Source organism: Bombina bombina, chromosome 5, assembly GCF_027579735.1.
Source record: "Bombina bombina isolate aBomBom1 chromosome 5, aBomBom1.pri, whole genome shotgun sequence".
NCBI lineage: Eukaryota > Metazoa > Chordata > Amphibia > Anura > Bombinatoridae > Bombina > Bombina bombina.
This window is the reverse complement of record NC_069503.1, coordinates 676,515,092-676,535,752: the sequence shown is the minus strand read 5'-3', so window position 1 is coordinate 676,535,752 and position 20,661 is coordinate 676,515,092. Positions and strand designations below refer to the sequence as shown.

General features: G+C 37.5%; 1 protein-coding gene across 8 annotated transcripts in view; it reads right to left on the bottom strand.

The window, feature by feature from the left end:
* The window catches only part of RELCH (RAB11 binding and LisH domain, coiled-coil and HEAT repeat containing), a 388,739-nt gene that overhangs the window by 48,150 nt on the left and 319,928 nt on the right, over positions 1-20,661 (bottom strand). For 6 of the 8 annotated variants that reach the window (XM_053714624.1, XM_053714627.1, XM_053714629.1 and 3 more), the window contains 5 exons: positions 19,767-19,849; positions 18,505-18,568; positions 16,323-16,461; positions 13,108-13,224; positions 358-446 (listed from right to left, as the gene is read on the bottom strand). In XM_053714624.1, the coding sequence (XP_053570599.1) occupies positions 358-446; positions 13,108-13,224; positions 16,323-16,461; positions 18,505-18,568; positions 19,767-19,849 (492 nt within the window). Of the gene's footprint in view, positions 1-357; positions 447-13,107; positions 13,225-16,322; positions 16,462-18,504; positions 18,569-18,737; positions 18,821-19,766; positions 19,850-20,661 lie in introns of all 8 variants that reach the window. The other 2 variants (XM_053714625.1, XM_053714628.1) reach the window with 1 other exon arrangement.

Sequence of the window (20,661 nt, the reverse complement as noted above, 5' to 3'; positions counted from 1 at the left end):
CTGAGGTTCACCTGCTAAACATTACCACCGTGATTACCTGGGACTTTTATCCTTTTTTGTCCACCATCACATTTGTTTTGTATTTGATAATCTAAACAACAATAAAACAGCACAATTATAGCAGATTCTTGTAAATGTACTCAAGAGCAACTGAAGAAACTGAAAATAAGTTTTGATCTTGGGTACAGGATACTTAGATGTAAGAATATGAAATACTTCTATACAGTTGAATTTGCAGGTTTATTTATTTTAGGTCAATTTTTCCAAGCTATACTTGGAAAAGCTGGAACTCTGCGTTAACCAATAGACCACGTGCTTTAACAAATAGAGATTATGGAGATCAATAAAAATGCTCACCTCATGTTCAGGAGACAGATGCTCCATATCCAGACGTAAACACCTGAGTCCTGGCAAAAAGTGATTCACCATGATTTCCTCCGAAATAACTAAAGGGGAAGTAGTTAAGGGATTACTGGAAGGTTGTTTGATATGTCTTTCCCAGCTGACTTGAATAAAATCAGATATTATTACCAAATTCCAGACTTAACAGCATATAGACTAAACACTTCGCACATAAATGCAAGACTAAAGTAATGCAATAAGTAACCTAAAAGGTTAAGATTACACATTTATTTTACCTCTGTTGTAATTAACCAATGGGATTAATTTGAGCTTCTTTTTAACGTGATAATGATCAAGGGTTACTAGGTCCATGAGTAGGGTTAGGTTTGTGTTGGACCAACACCTGTCAGGCTGTTATTTTATGACTTTTTGTCATGACCAATTGCTTTCCTTTTAAATATTTCTGCAAATAAATTACTTCTTTTTATAAATCCAGGACGCTGTATGGACTTTGTTTTATACTAATATTTAAATGCTCCTTTAGAAAAACAAATATGTTAAATCAAAGGACACAAAAAAGGAAACAGATTGTGTTAAAAAAAAACCCATAGAAATTCTCATAGCACAAAATTCTCAGTTTAGCCACTGCCTATAGTGACATAAGGAAGCCAACATGCTGAGAACTTAAAGGGACACTAAATCCAATTTTTTTTTCTTTCATGATTCAGATAGAGCATGCAATTTTAAGCAAATTTCTAATTTACTCCTATAATTCATTTTTCTTCATTCTCCTGGTATCTTTACTTGAAAAGCAGTAATGTAAGTTTAAGAGCCAGCCCATCTTTGGTTCAGCACCTGGGTGTAAATGTAGCCACCAATAAGCAAGCGCTATCCAGTGTGATGAACCAAAAATGGGCTCATTCCCATGTGTGAATAAAATGTTGATGCTGGGCAAGTGAATAAAATGTTGATGCTGGGCATGCACTATCAAAGAAATAAAAAAAAAATTCAACATATTACACAAAATTATCAATCTAACAACCTGGTGAAAACAGCTATTTTCCTTCACTAATAATTGTGCCTGGCTGTATGAAGATGTTCAGATTTATCCATCAGTTCGTACAGTGCTTGATATTTAAAGATGTCCAAACCATAATTCTAGATATTATGGACTTGCCATTCACGTAGTTGTAGAACAGTAATTATAAATGGTCCACATGGTGTAACCTAGTCACACTTAATGGCATTTGGCATAGACTACAAATAAATAACAGAAAAGCTGCCTAAATTAAAAAAACAGACAATATTTTAAAAGTGAAGTAAACAGTCTTTGACACAGAAAGAAAAAAACCTTAATAGGACACTGCACTTTTTTCAATCACAGACATGAAAAATCAAGATTTATAGGGATGGTAAAGTCAAAATTAAACTTTCATGATCTAGACCATGCAATTTTAAACAAAGTTCCAAATTACTTCTATTATCTAATTTGTTACATTCTCTTGCTGTCCTTTGTTGAAAAGCATACCCTAAGTTGGTTCGGGAGCAGCAATGCACTACTGGGAGCTATATTGGTAGCTGCACATATAGTCTTCTTGTCAATAGCTTCCCCGATGTGTTCAGCTAGCTCCCAGTTGTGCATTGGTGTTCCTTCAACAAAAGGAGACAAGGCGAGTGAAGCAAATTTGATAATAGAAGTAGATTAGAAAGTTGTTTAAAAACAAAATTTATGCTTACCTGATACATTATTTTCTTTCCTGGCATGGAGAGTCCACAAATCCATTCCAATTACTAGTGGGAATTTAACTCCTGGCCACCAGGAAGAGCCAAAGAACACCCTAGCAAAGCTTTAAGTATCCTTCCTACTTCCCCACAATCCACCAGTCAATCAGCCGAAGGAATATGGAAAGAGAAGAGGACACAAAGGGTATAGAGGTGCCTGAAATTTAGAAATTGACAAAATAAAATACAATAACAAGCCAAAAAATTTAGATAAGGGCGGGTCCATGAATCCATTCCAATTACTAGTGGGAACCAATACCCAAGCTAGAGGACACAGAATGGAAAAGGAGGGAGAACAAGATTGGTGGACCTAAACAGAAGGCACCACTCCTTGAAGAACTTTCCTCCCAAAGAAAGTCTCAGCAGAGGCAAAAACATTGAATTTGTAAAATGTATATTAACAAATACCAAGTGGCCGCCTTGCAGATTTGCTCCACAGAAGCCTAATTTTTAAAAACCCAGGAAGAAGAGACAGCCCTAGTTAAATAAGCCGTAATCCTCTCAGGAGGCTGTTGTCTAGCTGTCTCATAGGCCAACTGAATGGCACTCCTTAACCAAAAGGAAAGAGTAGTAGAAGTGGCCTTCTGGCCCTTACGTTTGCCAGAAAAAACAACAAAAAGGGCAGAAGATTGCCAAGAATCCTTAGTAGCCTGCAGATAGAATTTTAAAGCACAAACTACATCCAAGTTGTGTAACAGAAGTTCCTTATGAAAAGGATTAGGACAGAAAGAAGGAACGACAATTTCCTGATTGATATTACGGTCCGAAACCACCTTAGGAAGAAATTCCAATTTGGTACGAAAGACGCCTTATCCGCATGGAAAATAAGATAAGGGGGGTCACACTGCAAAGCCGAAAGCTCTGAAACTCTATGAGCAGAAGAAATAGCTAGTAATAACAAAAGTTTTCAAGAGAATAACAAGAGTGCATAGGCTCAAACGAAGCCTGTTGCAGAACCCTAAAAACAAGATTAAGGCTCCACGGAGGAGCAACAGGTTTAAACACAGGCCTGATTCTGACCAAGGCCAGAACAAATGACTGAACATCCGGTAAGTCAGCCAAATGTTTATGTAACAGAACAGAAAGGACAGAGATCTGACCCTTCAGAGAACTAACTGACAAACCCTTCTCCAGACCCTCCTGGAGAAAGGACAGAACTTTACTCCAAGGAAAACCCTGAGATTCACCCCACTAAAAGTATGTGCGCCAAACCTTATGATATATCTTGCAAGTTACCAGTTTACGAGCCTGGATAAAAGTGTCAATAACCCTTTTGGAAAAAACTTGTCTAGACAAGACTAGGCATTCAATCTCCATGCAGTCAGCTTCAGAGAATCAAGATTTGGATGAAGAAAAGGACCCTGGAGTACAAGCTCCTTCCTCAGTGACAATTTCCACGGGGGAGAGGACGACATCTTCACCAGGTCGGCAAATGAAATTCTGCGAGGCCAAGCTGGAACAATTACAATCACCGAAGCCTGTTCCTGTTTGATACGAGCTATCACCAGAGGAAGATGGGCAAACAGAGGAAACAGGTAAATCAGACCCGAAATCCCATGGAACCGCTAGAGCGTCCACCAGAACTGCTTGCGGATCCCTGAATCTGGATCCGTATCTTGGAAGCTTGGTGTTTAGACGAGACACAATCAGATCCAATTCCGGAACTCCCCACCTGAGAGTTATCATTGAGAATACCTCCGGATGAAGAGCCCACTCCCCTGGATGAAAAGTCTGCCTGCTCAGATAATCCGCCTCCCAGTTTTCCACCCCTGGGATGTGAATGACAGAAATGTAACAGTTGTGAGACTCTGCCCATTAGAGGATGCAAGACACCTCCATCGCTAAGGAACTCCTTGTTCCTCCCCGGTTGATATAAGCCACCCAAGTGATGTTGTCCGATTGAAATCTGATCAATTGGACCAAACTCAATTGATGCCAAGCTTTTAGAGCACTGAAGATTGCTCTCAACTCCAGGATATGTATTGGAAGGGCAGACTCCGTCTGAGACCAAATTCCCTGAGCTGTTATGGAACTCCAAATTGCTCCCCAGCTTGAAAGACTGGCATCTGTAGTCACAATCTCCCAGGATGGTCTCAAAAAGCACATGCCTTTGGACAGATGGTCCTGAGAGAGCCACCAGGACAGAGTCTCTCGTCAGATTGTTTAGGACTATCCTCTGTGAGAAGTCTGAATGATCTCCGTTCCATTGTCTGAGCATGCATAACTGTAGAGGTCTCAGATGAAATCGCACAAAAGGAATAATGTCCATGGAAGCCACTATTAGACCAATCACTTCCATAGGGGCGGACAGATGACTGAAGAGAGAGACATGCAGAAAGAAGATTGGATTTTCTGATTTCCGTTAAGAAAATCTTCATGGAGATCGAGTCTATTATCGTACCCAAAAAACATACCCTGGTATTTGGCACCAAGGAACTCCTTCCAGATTCACCTTCCAACCATGAGATCGGAGAATCAACAACAGAGAATTTGTATGGGATTTTTCTAAATAAAAAGACGGCGCCTGAACCAAGATATCGTCCATGTAAGGAGCCACTGCAATTCCTTGAGATCTGGCTGCTGCCAAGAGAGCCCCTAAAACCTTTGTAAAGATTTGTGGGGCAGTGGCTAGGCGGAAAGGCAGGGCTACAAATTGGAAGTGTTTGTCCAGGAAGGCAACCCGTAGGAACTGAAAAACATAATTTATGTAAGAACTTACCTGATAAATTCATTTCTTTCATATTAGCAAGAGTCCATGAGCTAGTGACGTATGGGATATACATTCCTACCAGGAGGGGCAAAGTTTCCCAAACCTTAAAATGCCTATAAATACACCCCTCACCACACCCACAATTCAGTTTAACGAATAGCCAAGAAGTGGGGTGATAAGAAAAAAGTGCGAAAGCATATAAAATAAGGAATTGGAATAATTGTGCTTTATACAAAAAAATCATAACCACCACAAAAAAGGGCGGGCCTCATGGACTCTTGCTAATATGAAAGAAATGAATTTATCAGGTAAGTTCTTACATAAATTATGTTTTCTTTCATGTAATTAGCAAGAGTCCATGAGCTAGTGACGTATGGGATAATGACTACCCAAGATGTGGATCTTTCCACGCAAGAGTCACTAGAGAGGGAGGGATAAAATAAAGACAGCCAATTCCTGCTGAAAATAATCCACACCCAAAATAAAGTTTAATGAAAAACATAAACAGAAGATTCAAACTGAAACCGCTGCCTGAAGTACTTTTCTACCAAAAACTGCTTCAGAAGAAGAAAATACATCAAAATGGTAGAATTTAGTAAAAGTATGCAAAGGGACCAAGTTGCTGCTTTGCAAATCTGATCAACCGAAGCTTCATTCCTAAATGCCCAGGAAGTAGAAACTGACCTAGTAGAATGAGCTGTAATCCTTTGAGGCAGAGTTTTACCCGACTCGACATAGGCATGATGAATTAAAGATTTCAACCAAGATGCCAAAGAAATGGCAGAAGCTTTCTGGCCTTTTCTAGAACCGGAAAAGATAACAAATAGACTAGAAGTCTTTCGGAAAGACTTAGTAGCTTCAACATAATATTTCAAAGCTCTAACAACATCCAAAGAATGCAACAATTTCTCCTTAGAATTCTTAGGATTAGGACATAATGAAGGAACCACAATTTCTCTACTAATGTTGTTGGAATTCACAACCTTAGGTAAAAATTCAAAAGAAGTTCGCAACACCGCCTTATCCTGATGAAAAATCAGAAAAGGAGACTCACAAGAAAGAGCAGATAATTCAGAGACTCTTCTGGCAGAAGAGATTGCCAAAAGGAACAAAACTTTCCAAGAAAGTAATTTAATGTCCAATGAATGCATGGGTTCAAAAGGAGGAGCTTGAAGAGCCCCCAGAACCAAATTCAAACTCCAAGGAGGAGAAATTGACTTAATGACAGGTTTTATACGAACCAAAGCTTGTACAAAACAATGAATATCAGGAAGATTAGCAATCTTTCTGTGAAAAAGAACAGAAAGAGCAGAGATTTGTCCTTTCAAAGAACTTGCGGATAAACCTTTATCTAAACCATCCTGAAGAAACTGTAAAATTCTCGGAATTCTAAAAGAATGCCAAGAAAAATGATGAGAAAGACACCAAGAAATATAAGTCTTCCAGACTCTATAATATATCTCTCTGGATACAGATTTACGAGCCTGTAACATAGTATTAATCACAGAGTCAGAGAAACCTCTTTGACCAAGAATCAAGCGTTCAATCTCCATACCTTTAAATTTAAGGATTTGAGATCCTGATGGAAAAAAGGACCTTGCGACAGAAGGTCTGGTCTTAGCGGAAGAGTCCACGGATGGCAAGAGGCCATCCGGACAAGATCCGCATACCAAAACCTGTGAGGCCATGCCGGAGCTACCAGCAGAACAAACGAGCATTCCTTCAGAATCTTGGAGATTACTCTTGGAAGAAGAACTAGAGGAGGAAAGATATAGGCAGGATGATACTTCCAAGGAAGTGATAATGCATCCACTGCTTCCGCCTGAGGATCCCGGGATCTGGACAGATACCTGGGAAGTTTCTTGTTTAGATGAGACGTCATCAGATCTATTTCTGGAAGCTCCCACATTTGAACAATCTGAAGAAATACCTCTGGGTGAAGAGACCATTCGCCCGGATGCAACGTTTGGGGACTGAGATAATCCGCTTCCCAATTGTCTATACCTGGGATATGAACCGCAGAGATTAGACAGGAGCTGGATTCCGCCCAAACCAGAATTCGAGATACTTCTTTCATAGCCAGAGGACTGTGAGTCCCTCCTTGATGATTGATGTATGCCACAGTTGTGACATTGTCTGTCTGAAAACAAATGAACGATTCTCTCTTCAGAAGAGGCCAAGACTGAAGAGCTCTGAAAATTGCACGGAGTTCCAAAATATTGATCGGTAATCTCACCTCCTGAGATTCCCAAACTCCTTGTGCCGTCAGAGATCCCCACACAGCTCCCCAACCTGTAAGACTTGCATCTGTTGAAATTACAGTCCAGGTCGGAAGAACAAAAGAAGCCCCCTGAATTAAACGATGGTGATCTGTCCACCACGTTAGAGAGTGTCGTACAATCGGTTTTAAAGATATTAATTGAGATATCTTTGTGTAATCCCTGCACCATTGATTCAGCATACAGAGCTGAAGAGGTCGCATGTGAAAACGAGCAAAGGGGATCGCGTCCGATGCAGCAGTCATAAGACCTAGAATTTCCATGCATAAGGCTACCGAAGGGAATGATTGTGACTGAAGGTTTCGACAAGCTGAAATCAATTTTAGACGTCTCTTGTCTGTCAAAGACAGAGTCATGGACACTGAATCTATCTGGAAACCCAGAAAGGTTACACTTGTCTGAGGAATCAATGAACTTTTTAGTGAATTGATCCTCCAACCATGATCTTGAAGAAACAACACAAGTCGATTCGTATGAGATTCTGCTAAATGTAAAGACTGAGCAAGTACCAAGATATCGTCCAAATAAGGAAATACCACAATACCCTGTTCTCTGATTACAGACAGAAGGGCACCGAGAACCTTTGTAAAAATTCTTGGAGCTGTAGCTAGGCCAAACGGCAGAGCCACAAACTGGTAATGCTTGTCCAGAAAAGAGAATCTCAGGAACTGATAATGATCTGGATGAATCGGAATATGCAGATATGCATCCTTTAAATCTATTGTGGACATATAATGCCCTTGCTGAACAAAAGGCAAGATAGTCCTTACAGTTACCATTTTGAACGTTGGTATCCTTACATAACGATTCAATATTTTTAGATCCAGAACTGGTCTGAAGGAATTCTCCTTCTTTGGTACAATGAAGAGATTTGAATAAAACCCCAGCCCCTGTTCCAGAACTGGAACTGGCATAATTACTCCAGCCAACTCTAGATCTGAAACACATTTCAGAAATGCTTGAGCTTTCACTGGATTTACTGGGACACGGGAAAGAAAAAATCTCTTTGCAGGAGGTCTCATCTTGAAACCAATTCTGTACCCTTCTGAAACAATGTTCTGAATCCAAAGATTGTGAACAGAATTGATCCAAATTTCTTTGAAAAAACGTAACCTGCCCCCTACCAGCTGAGCTGGAATGAGGGCCGCACCTTCATGTGGACTTAGAAGCTGGCTTTGCTTTTCTAGAAGGCTTGGATCTATTCCAGACTGGAGATGGTTTCCAAACTGAAACTGCTCCTGAGGATGAAGGATCAGGCTTTTGTTCTTTGTTGAAACGAAAGGAACGAAAAACGATTATTAGCCCTGTTTTTACCCTTAGATTTTTTATCCTGTGGTAAAAAAGTTCCTTTCCCACCAGTAACAGTTGAGATAATAGAATCCAACTGAGAACCAAATAATTTGTTACCCTGGAAAGAAATGGAAAGTAGAGTCGATTTAGAAGACATATCAGCATTCCAAGTTTTAAGCCATAAAGCTCTTCTAGCTAAAATAGCTAGAGACATAAACCTGACATCAACTCTGATAATATCAAAAATGGCATCACAGATAAAATTATTAGCATGTTGAAGAAGAATAATAATATTATGAGAATCATGATCTGTTACTTGTTGCGCTAAAGCTTCCAACCAAAAAGTTGAAGCTGCAGCAACATCAGCCAATGATATAGCAGGTCTAAGAAGATTACCTGAACACAGATAAGCTTTTCTTAGAAAGGATTCAATTTTCCTATCTAAAGGATCCTTAAACGAAGTACCATCTGACGTAGGAATAGTAGTACGTTTAGCAAGGGTAGAAATAGCCCCATCAACTTTAGGGATTTTGTCCCAAAATTCTAATCTGTCAGACGGCACAGGATATAATTGCTTAAAACGTTTAGAAGGAGTAAATGAATTACCCAAATTATTCCATTCTCTGGAAATTACTTCAGAAATAGCACCAGGAACAGGAAAAACTTCTGGAATAATCACAGGAGATTTAAAGACCTTATCTAAACGTTTAGATTTAGTATCAAGAGGACCAGAATCCTCAATTTCTAAAGCAATTAGTACTTCTTTAAGTAAAGAACGAATAAATTCCATTTTAAATAAATATGAAGATATATCAGCATCAACCTCTGAGACAGAATCCTCTGAACCAGAAGAGTCATTAGAATCAGAATGATGATGTTCATTTAAAAATTCATCTGTATAAAGAGAAGTTTTAAAAGATTTTTTATGTTTACTAGAAGGAGGAATAACAGACATAGCCTTCTTGATGGATTCAGAAACAAAATCTCTTATGTTATCAGGAACATTCTGAACATTAGATGTTGATGGAACTGCAACAGGTAATGGTACATTACTAAAGGAAATATTATCTGCATTAACAAGTTTGTCATGACAATTAATACAAACAACAGCTGGAGGAACAGCTACCAAAAGTTTACAGCAGATACACTTAGCTTTGGTAGTTCCAGTACCAGACAGCGATTTTCCTGAAGTATCTTCTGACTCAGATGCAACGTGAGACATCTTGCAATATGTAAGAGAAAAAACAACATATAAAGCAAAATTGATCAAATTCCTTAAATGACAGTTTCAGGAATGGGAAAAAATGCCAAGGAACAAGCTTCTAGCAACCAGAAGCAAAGAAAAATGAGACTTAAATAATGTGGAGACAAAAGCGACGCCCATATTTTTTTAGCGCCAAATAAGACGCCCACATTATTTGGCACCTAAATGCTTTTGGCGCCAAAAATGACGCCACGTCCGGAACGCCGACATTTTTGGCACAAAAGAACGTCAAAAATGACGCAACTTCTGACGACACGTATGACGCCGGAAACAGAAAAGATTTTTTGCGCCAAAAAAGTCCGCGCCAAGAATGACGCAATAAAATGAAGCATTTTCAGCCCCCGCGAGCCTAACAGCCCACAGGGAAAAAAGTCAAATTTTTAAGGTAAGAAAAATAATTGATTCAAGTGCATTATCCCAAATATGAAACTGACTGTCTGAAAATAAGGAATGTTGAACATCCTGAGTCAAGGCAAATAAATGTTTGAATACATATATTTAGAACTTTATTAAAAAAGTGCCCAACCATAGCTTAGAGTGTCACAGAAAATAAGATTTACTTACCCCAGGACACTCATCTACATGTTTGTAGAAAGCCAAACCAGTACTGAAACGAAAATCAGCAGAGGTAATGGTATATATCAGAGTATATCGTCGATCTGAAAAGGGAGGTAAGAGATGAATCTCTACGACCGATAACAGAGAACCTATGAAATAGACCCCGTAGAAGGAGATCACTGCATTCAAAATAGGCAATACTCTCCTCACATCCCTCTGACATTCACTGCACGCTGAGAGGAAAACCGGGCTCCAACCTGCTGCGGAGCGCATATCAACGTAGAATCTAGCACAAACTTACTTCACCACCTCCATAGGAGGCAAAGTTTGTAAAACTGAATTGTGGGTGTGGTGAGGGGTGTATTTATAGGCATTTTAAGGTTTGGGAAACTTTGCCCCTCCTGGTAGGAATGTATATCCCATACGTCACTAGCTCATGGACTCTTGCTAATTACATGAAAGAAATGATCTTTGTGAATAGGAACATGGAGGTAAGCGTCCTTCAGTTTCGATAGTGGTCATGTACTGACCCTCCTGAATAGAGCGAATTGTCTCCATTTTGAAGGACAAAAGTCTGAGAAAATTGCTGAGGCACTTCAGGTTTACAATGGGTCGAAAAGTTCCCTCCTTTTTGGGAGCCACAAACAGGTTGGAATAGAATCCTCAACCCTGTTCTGCTGTGTTTAATGTTTTTATAGAAAATAGAAAGGATCAAGTGAATATGCTAATAAACAAAATTTAAGCAGCTTTTATTTCTCTTTTTTTTGCCAGGCAAAGAAAAAAATCAACATGTAAAAATACTGCTCTTTCATGTCTTTTTACAGGGCTCAGCTAATTTCAATGAAATTGACCCTTAGGCAAGACAACTCTATAATTACTCTGACCATAATCCCTTTTATGATAAAGGTAAAAAAAACTTCATATTAAAATTAAGCTCTAGTCAAACATTTTAGGGACTAGGAACGTATGTATGTTTAGCTTTATATGTAGAATAGCGCTTGTCAACGAAAAACCATGGTACCCTGGTACTTAAGTTTTTTCTTTAATGTGATATTAATATCTCATCATTGTTCCATCAGCCTTCAACAATATAGTTATAATTAATGAGGGAACTACAATAAGATTTGATTATGAAATTTAGAACAACCGAGCACTTTAATGCTGTAGTAAGCATTCAGTCTGCAACACACATATTCGTTGATTTGTTAATAATAATTATGCAAACAGTGAAAGATTTAGAGAAGGAAGTACTCGTTGACCGAAAGACATCCAACACTTCCCTTTTATTATATTTTGCCATTTTTGTTGGTTCACCAGACTGAATCTTGCACAGCTGTGCTAATTTTCCATTGATGCAGAGATAGGACACACACTAATAACATTTTTTTCAAAACTTTACCTCACTGAATAAAAAAGGAGAGTTGTAGTGTTTAGTTAACGAACCGCCACGTGATTCTTAAAAAGAACTAAGGCTTTACTCAATTTACATTTTTCTTTTATTTCATTGTGTTCTAACTTGTAGTGACAGTCAAATGAAGGAGGTCATTGGTAAGAGAACATGGCACAAACCTAATTGTATGCATCTTGCAGACAGTGTGGTAAAGTATGTGTATAGATACAGAGAGAGCAAAATGAGGCCTGCAGGCACACACGTGTGTACATCTGTTTCTAAGATTTATGGAGCACTTGAATGCCTCTTGCAAATTATTATGAAGATTTACATATTTGTCCAGCTGGTTATGAAGACAGCCATGTTTCAATAGTAATGAGTGTTGTCTGCAATGGAGAGGAGGTGGTCATGGGGATTGTCGCAGGTCAAAAAGAGGTAAAAGAATATATTTGTCATACGATAAAAATAATGGTGGAAGGAAGAGAAGGCAGAAGAACCATTAGAAAAAGTTCCTCAAATGAGTCAAAGCAAAAGTATAAATAAAGCAAAAGATTTTGTTTTAGATGGTCTAATTTCTAAATCTTGGTAAGAATATTTACTATATTTGCAAGAAACAATCTCCTACTTTAATAGCAACTGTATTAAAAGCTTTGACACACACAGCACATTACCATATCAGCCTGTCTAAATTAAATGGCAGGTGTATATATGTACAATATTGTTATAGGTAGCAAATACAGTATATATAGCAGTTGATTAAATGAATGTGACTATATACCTTCTGGTGTATATTCAAAAATTTTAAAAAGCATTATTGGCCTTTTTAGTATAACAAACATTCTTGTACGAAACACAGATTTAGGGAAAAAAAGAAATTGACTTGCATCAATTAGTGATTAGTGGTTTATCTCACAAACAAAATGCCTGGACTTTTTTTTGTAACTACAGCAATTCACTGTAGCGCTTTACACCATGCTATAAATATGATTTTGGTATATAGGACAACAATGTTTAGTAAAACCTGTGACCACTACTTGCTTGGATATGCAGTGTTCTCCCCAGGACCTTTTTAATGAGTGGGCCATCAGGCTGATTTTACTGACCGCCAAGCTAACCCAACATTTTTCTTTTGTGATTCAGACAGAGCATGTGATTTTTAACAACTTTTTTATTTACTTCTATTACCAGCTAGCAACCAGTATTGTATTGCTGCTCCTTCAAAAAAGGATACCAGGAGAATTAAGCAATTTTGATAATAGAAGTAGGAAAGTTTTTTTAGATCACATGAGTTTAAATAATGAAAATGTTGTTTTGGGTTTGATGTCCCTTTAAAATATTACACTGCCCCCACCCGGCTACTTCATATCTGCTGGCAAACGTTTCTGTGGAGAACACCGCTGTGTACAATAAATATGACTAAACATCATTTTAGGTTCTATAGATGTGTTTTGCATATATCATCAAATAATTCCCAAGAAAGATAAAAGGATACAACAGCAGGAGAGAGCGCTGTACGCCTCAAACAAGTAAGTGGCAATGTCCAATCTCTTTGAATCCACAGCCTGTTGATTGTTGCCCAATGCCAGCTTGTGTAGATGGGGAAGAACAACTATAAAAAATAAGTATATGGTTAACATTGCAATGTGTTTGGGTTGTAATGCTTAAGAACATACAATGACAGAATTATACCAATGAAGCTTCTGTTTATAAAAATATGTCACTGGAAGAGCCAGGGCCAGTACACTGAAAACTATCTATAATATACTTCTGATGCTGAAACATACATTTTGCATATTAGTTGAAAATTCAGTAAAACATTTGCCACTGTATATTTAAATACAATGGAAAAAGTGAGCTAAAAATATAGTAAACAGTTGCAAATAAAATGTCCCGATCTGAGTATAATACTGAAGATAACCTTAAAGGGACAGTCTACTCCAGAATTTGTATTCTTTAAAAAGATAGATAATCCCTTTATTACCTATTCCCCAGTTTTGCATAACCAACAGTTATATTAACCCCTTATGGACTAAGGATGTATAGGTTATGTCCTACAAAAAAAGTCAGTTAGTGACCAAGGACGTTCCCTGTACGTCCTCAGGGGTTTCAATCGGTGGAAGCAATCATGATTGCTTCCAACCGCTTTAAAGGTGTCGTAGTGATGCCTCGGTATAGAGGCATCACAGTAACACCATTGTTTGGACACCAATGCAGAGAGTTGCGAATCTCGTTTTTTTTTTTTAATTAAAAAAAAAAAATGGTGTTGGACAGATTGTGGGGAAATTTGGGACTTTAGGAAAGGGATCTGGGAGGGGGAGGGAGGTATGATATTAAGTGGGGGCAGATACACTACAGAAAATGTTATAATCCAGTACCCAAGATGGCGGCAAATAGGTAGAGGGGGGAAGGTTAGAAAGCTGTATGGGGGGGGGGGGGGGGGATCAGGGAGGTTGAGGCTAAGAGGGGATCCAACACTGCAGAATCAATTGGGGATTTTTTAATTTATTTTTTTAAATAAAAATGCATTTTTTTTTAATACTGGCAGACTTTCTGCCAATACTTTAGATGGCAGTGACAATTGTGAGGTGGGGGAGGGAAGAGAGTTGTTTGAGGGGGGTCATGGAGGGTTCAGGGGGTGGGATGTGTCAGGTGGGAGGCTGATCTCTACACTAAAGTTAAAATTAACCCTACAAGCTACCTAATTAACCCCTTCAATGCTGGGCATAATACAAGTGTGGTGCGCAGCGGCATTTAGCGGCCTTCTAATTACCAAAAAGCAACACCAAAGCCATATATGTCTGCTATCTCTGAACAAAGGGGATCCCAGAGAAGCTTTTAAAACCATTTGGGCCATAATTGCACAAGCTTTTTGTAAATAATTTCAGTGAGAAACCTAAAGTTAGTGAAAAAGTTTGTGAAAAAGTGAACGATTTTTTTTATTTGAGTGCATTTGGCGGTGAAATGGTGGCATGAGATATACCAAAATGGGCCTAGATCAATACTTTGGGTTGTCTACTAAAAAAAAAAAATATATATATACATGTCAAGGGATATTCAGGGTTTCCTGACAGATATCAGTGTTCCAATGTAACTATCGCTAATTTTGAAAAAAAAAAAATGGTTTGGAATTAGCAAAGTGCTACTTGTATTTATTGCCCTAGAACTTGCAAAAAAAAGCAAAGAACATGTAAACATTGGGTATTTCTAAACTCAGGACAAAGTTTAGAAACTATTTAGCTTGTGAGTATTTTGGCGGTTGTAGATGTGTAACAGATTTTGGGGGTCAAAGTTAGAAAAAGTGTGTTTTTTTAATAGTAATTTATAAGATATGATGAAAATAATGGTATCTTTAGAAAGTCCATTTAATGGCGAGAAAAACTGCATATAATATGTGTGGGTACAGTAAATGAGTAAGAGGAAAATTACAGCTAAACACAAACACCGCAGAAATGTAAAAATAGCCCTGGTCCCAAACGGTCAGAAAATGGAAAAGTGATGTGGTCCTTAAGGGGTTAATATACTTTTTATCTATGTGATTACCTTGTATCTAAGCATCTGCAGACTGCCCCTTTATCTCAGTTCTTTTGACAGACTTGCATTTAAACCAATCAGTGCTGACTCATAAATAACTACAGGAGTGAGCACACTGTTTTTAATATATATAGTGCACATGAACAGGAACTGTCTAGTTGTGAAAAACTGTCAAAATGCATTGAGAAAAGAGGCGGCTTTCAAGGGCTCAGAAATTAGCATATGAGCCTACCTAGGTTTAGCTTTCAACAAAGAATACCAAGAGAGCAAAGCAAATTTGATAATAAAAGTAAATTGGAAAGTTGTTTAAAATGGATATCTAATCTGAATCATGTAATCCATATCTGAATCATGTAAGTTTAATTTTGACTAGACTGTCCCTTTAAACATGAAACCATTAGACTCTGTAGAAATAAAGTACAGCAACTAAGATTATTTAAAAGTTTTATTGTTCATGTTGGTTTATTTTATTACTGCCCCTTTACAGTTGTGGGCTTTTTGTTTTTTGGCATTATTCAAAAAGTTACAGTTTAAAAGATTAAGGGAAAAGTACAATAACTCTATATCACACTTTATGAGGACAATGGACATGGACTGAACGGTGACCTACAGCAGAAGGGTAACTCTGGGTCTCTTGCATTGATTTCCACACCAAACCTCTCAAAGACTCAAGAGGGACTTGTCATTATTATGATTACTCTCATATGATACCTTACAAAAGAGCATGTTATTTCATACTACCCTATGTTAGATCTCCATTGAATCAGATGCAATGATCTGCTATTATTATGTGATGTGTACTGTTGTCAATAAAAACTATTTCAACTAAAATAAACATGAAACCAACCATTTTCTTTCAGGACTAAGACAGAGCATGCAATCTAAAAAAAAATCCTCATTTACTTCTATTACAACACTTTCTTTGGGGATGTTAGCTCAGGAGCTTGCCCTTGTCTGGAGCATTACAGGGCATTACAGAGCATTACAGGGCAGCAGTGGTGCAATAATGTTGGCCCTAGGTGTCTCTTCAACAAAGAATAGCATTTAAAAGAAGCAAAATTGATAACAGAAGTACATTGGAAACTTTCTAAAAACGATATGCTCTGTCGGAATCACAAAAGAAAATGTTTGGGTTTCATATCCCTTTAAATAAGGTGGTAACAGAAAGCCACTCACATTCATCTCTGAAGCGAGGCTCTGCGTTAGGTCCGACTCTCCCAAACGTCCTGATTATCTCTGTCTGTAGCGAGTGCTGATCTTGATATTGGGGGTCTTCAAGGAATGAAGCCAGCTGCATCTTCACCCTCTCTAATAACTGGTACACATTATTAAAAACAACAACACAAGAACGTGAGTTTTCCTTCATTTTTTTAACTAGGATTTCTTTTTTAAAAAAAGAAGTACATTTAAATGTTATTTTGGGGAATAATTAAAAAACAATCAAGAGATGCACGTTTCAGTTTGGCCATGAAACTTATCTGATCACTACCATGTAATATGAATAGAGCGAATATTTGTAATCTGTATTAAACATCTCCAATTTTACATTACATACTAACTTTGTACAAACTGGAGAAACTCTATACATATAGCAATATGCATTATTAATGACATTTATTTAATAAAATAGATATTTCAGTAAAAAAGTCATGAATTGTATGTTTATTTAACAGAAAAAAAGAGATCATGGATGGGAAACAGGTAAAGGCTCGAGCAGATTTGGAAGATCTGGGAAGGAAGAATTAGCCAATGGTTTTGGCGAATCTACAAACGTAGCTTTTTATTTCAGACACCCAAATAAATACAATCAAATTCACCCATAGTATCTTTTTGAGAAGCAATGCTCTGCAGCAATACCAGAAGAAAACTAATCTTTGCTATACAAGTTTCTCTTGTACGCTAATCCTCTTTCTGACATCCCATACCAAAGCATGCGCTAGAGACGCTCTCCCTCTACTAGCAAGGAATGGAAATGTAATCTGGTGACAATGTCCTGCTTTATTCCCTTTCTGGGAGACAGCAGAACGTTTTTAACACTCTGGTTTATCTTCGGATCCCTTTTAATCGGTAGTTTTGTTACTCCAAAAAATAATCCCTTCATTAAAGGGACATGAAACTCAATTTTTTTTCTTTCATGATTCAGATAGAGCATACGAGTTAAAAAAAAGTTTCTAATTACTTATTTTATCAAATTTACTTTGTTCTCATGTTTTTCTTTGTTGAAGAGATATCTAGATAGGTAGCGTGTACATGTCTGGAGCACTACGTGACAGGAAATAGTGCTGCCATCTAGTGCTCTTGCTAATGTATAACATTGTTGCAAAACTGCTGCTATATAGTGTTCCAGACACGTGCATGCTCCCGAACCTGCTTTTCAACAGAGGATAACAAGAAAACAAAGAAAAATTATAATAAAAGTAAATTGGAAAGTAGTTTAAAATTGCATGCTCTATCTGAATCATGGAAGAAAAAAATTGTGGTTTTATGTCCCTTTAAACAGAGCCAAAAGAGATGCACTTGATAATCAACATTATAGAACACCCTTACGTTCCCTACTGTGGATCATTTGTAAGTACAAATCTGCTCATTCTTTTAAAAGAGAAAATGACATTACCAATTAGCAAGTCAAATTGACAATGTTATGGGATTGCTACATTAGATAACTCTAAGCTCCTGTGAATGTTTCACCCATCTGAAGCTTTCAGCTTGTCACAATGTCTGTGGTAAAAGCAACTGGCATGTGTATAAGATTTTATCCTCCTTTAACATTTAAAGATGGTTCTCATAATTGGGTCAATATTTGCAGAATGAGTAAAATATATGTGAATCCCCTGTAATTGATGTACACACTGTCATGGTTGTTTTTATGAAGTCTATTATACTTTTTTTATTCACATAATAAAAAGAAGAGTTTTTAACCCTTTGAGTGCTAAGCTGAATTTAATATTTTTCTGTTTTTTACTATTTTCAAAAAAGATTTTTTTTTTACTTCCCCACACCCCCAAGACCTTTCCAATGGTGGGTCTTGGGGGTCTGTAGCGGCTTAGATCCCTGAGATACAGGTTTCTAAGCAGCATGCCCCCTGTCACTATGCAGGCCCGATTGCCAGGGTAGGAGCGGGTGGGGGCCCCCAGATTGCAAAAAAGGTAATTGAGTGCTAATGACAGCTCTGAGCCGTCATTGGCACTCAAGGGGTTAAATAAAAATATGTTGCTTTTTAAAAAAGAATAAATAGGACAAATAATATGTATTAAATATCTCTTTACAGGTTTATATTATTTAGTTTTTTAAATACAAGTTGTCTGTCCCTTTAAAAATACTGTAGTGTGTTGTGGTTCTTCAGGGGTGGAATACTTACCTCTCGCTGGGTGACAGTTTCCATGATAGTACCAAATGCTGGGATTGTTGCAATCCTTACAGAGCTGCAAGAAGTTTATAAAGAGATCAACTAAAGTTGCTATAGAAACCAAATAGAAAACTAGCAGTAACACATAAATAGCTAAGCTAGATGTTAATTAGTTGTGCAATTTAACGGATTTGCTATCTTAACATAGAATATATTATACTTAAGTCACAGTCAGTGAAACTCACAATTCTGGGTCACTGGATAAGGTAACAAGAGCCGGAGCAACTCGCTTGTCAACTAAGGATTCACGCATGCCTCGGAGTGTCAGCTGTAACCAGTCAACATGCAACAAAAAACGGTTTGGTAAACTGGTAATTCATCTTGGTTAGCCGTGACTGTGGATGGGCAGCCCTACTAACTGACCTCTTTGTTTGTTTGTTAGCCATGCTAAAAGGCATACACTATATATTTCACCTACAGAGTTTGCTAAAGAAAAGTTTAAAGAAATAAAAAGCATCATTACTGATTGTAAGATCTGTTCCATCAGCTTTACTCATCTTGTCAAAAACAGTCATTTCTGCACTGCAGAAAATATTACCATTTGTTATAATTATTAAGCATATCAGATTTTATTTTAAATTTTATTTCAACTTGATCCATCCATAAAAAAGGATTCCTTTAAAAACTTATAGGGCTTGTATGTACTTTAGTCCCTGTTGTGACTAACGAATATGAGTTATAAATATACATATATATATATAAATATATATCTCAATTGCTATAGTAACATCCAACAGGACTGTCATGTTAAAGGGAAAGTAAAGTCAAAATTAAACTTATGATTCAGATAGATAGAGCATACAATTTTAAATAACTTTCCAATTGACTTACATTATTAAATTTGCTTTATTTTTAGGAGCAGCAATGCAGTACTGGGAGCTAGCTGAACACACTGGGTGAGCCAATGACAAGAAGAATATATGTGCCGCAACCAATCACCAGTACTGCTGCTCCCAAGCCTACCTAGGTATGCTTTTCCACAAAGAAAACAAAGAATATTTGATGTAACCAGGAAAGTTGTATGCTCTTTCTTAATCATAAAAGATACATTTTTTACTTTACTGTCGCTTTAATCGAGGTCTCTAAAATGGGAATTCTTAATATTTTTGATAGAAAATGTATTGTGCAGCATAGATAACTTTATCCAAGGAGAAAAACTGATGGATATTTCTTACAATTAGAATGCCGTTTGTATAAAGCAGCTGCAAACTTACATTTCAGGATCACTGGAGAGAGTAATCAGAGCAGGAACAACTCTCTGAGCTACCAAAGTTTCATTCACCCCTTTCACCAAAAGCTGTTTGGACGGAGGAAGGAAGAGCCGTGGAGCGAGCATGTTTCATGGAAGGCAAAATGGCAATAGAGCAAGAAAGAGGGGAGAAAACACAAAATGCAAACCAAGATTAGAAGCTAGGCAACTAGCTTTATGCTAAAGCTTTACACTGGCAGGAGAGCGAGATTGGCAATAAATAAAATAAAAAAGTCTAACATAAAACATTTAATTTATAGAAAATAAAAGGCAAGAACTATAAGCAAGCAATACGTGTATAAACTGAAACAAATTTCATAGTAACCTGGCAAAACTAACCTGGTGTTAATATCTTTGACCTGAATAAGCATACTTCAAGAATAAACTACACACATGACTATCTAATTCTAAAACCAGGGAATCCCTTCTCACTTTTATGTTTAGAGATATATTTAACAAAGTATGGGCAGAGAAGTTCCCAAACAGGGAACCTGTCAGTCCACAATTACTTGATGCAGAACTGGCTATCAACATTTGAGATTGCACAAGTGTTCTCTTGTCCCCTGCTCTCGTGAAACCAATTGTTTAAGAGCAGGGGTTGTCAATCACCTAGGTCCAATAAGTTTGGGGTGATTTTATTCTGCCAACTCGGCCCTATGACCATTGCTTCTTAAAGGGACAATCAACACTAAAATTGTTATTGTTTAAAAAGATAGATAACGCCTTTACTACCCATTCTCCAGCTTTGCACAACCAACATTGTTATAGTAACAAACTTTATAAGATTTAAACCTCTAAATGTCTGCCCGTTTCTAAGCTACTAAAGACAGCCTCTTATGACATGCTTTTTTATTTGCTTT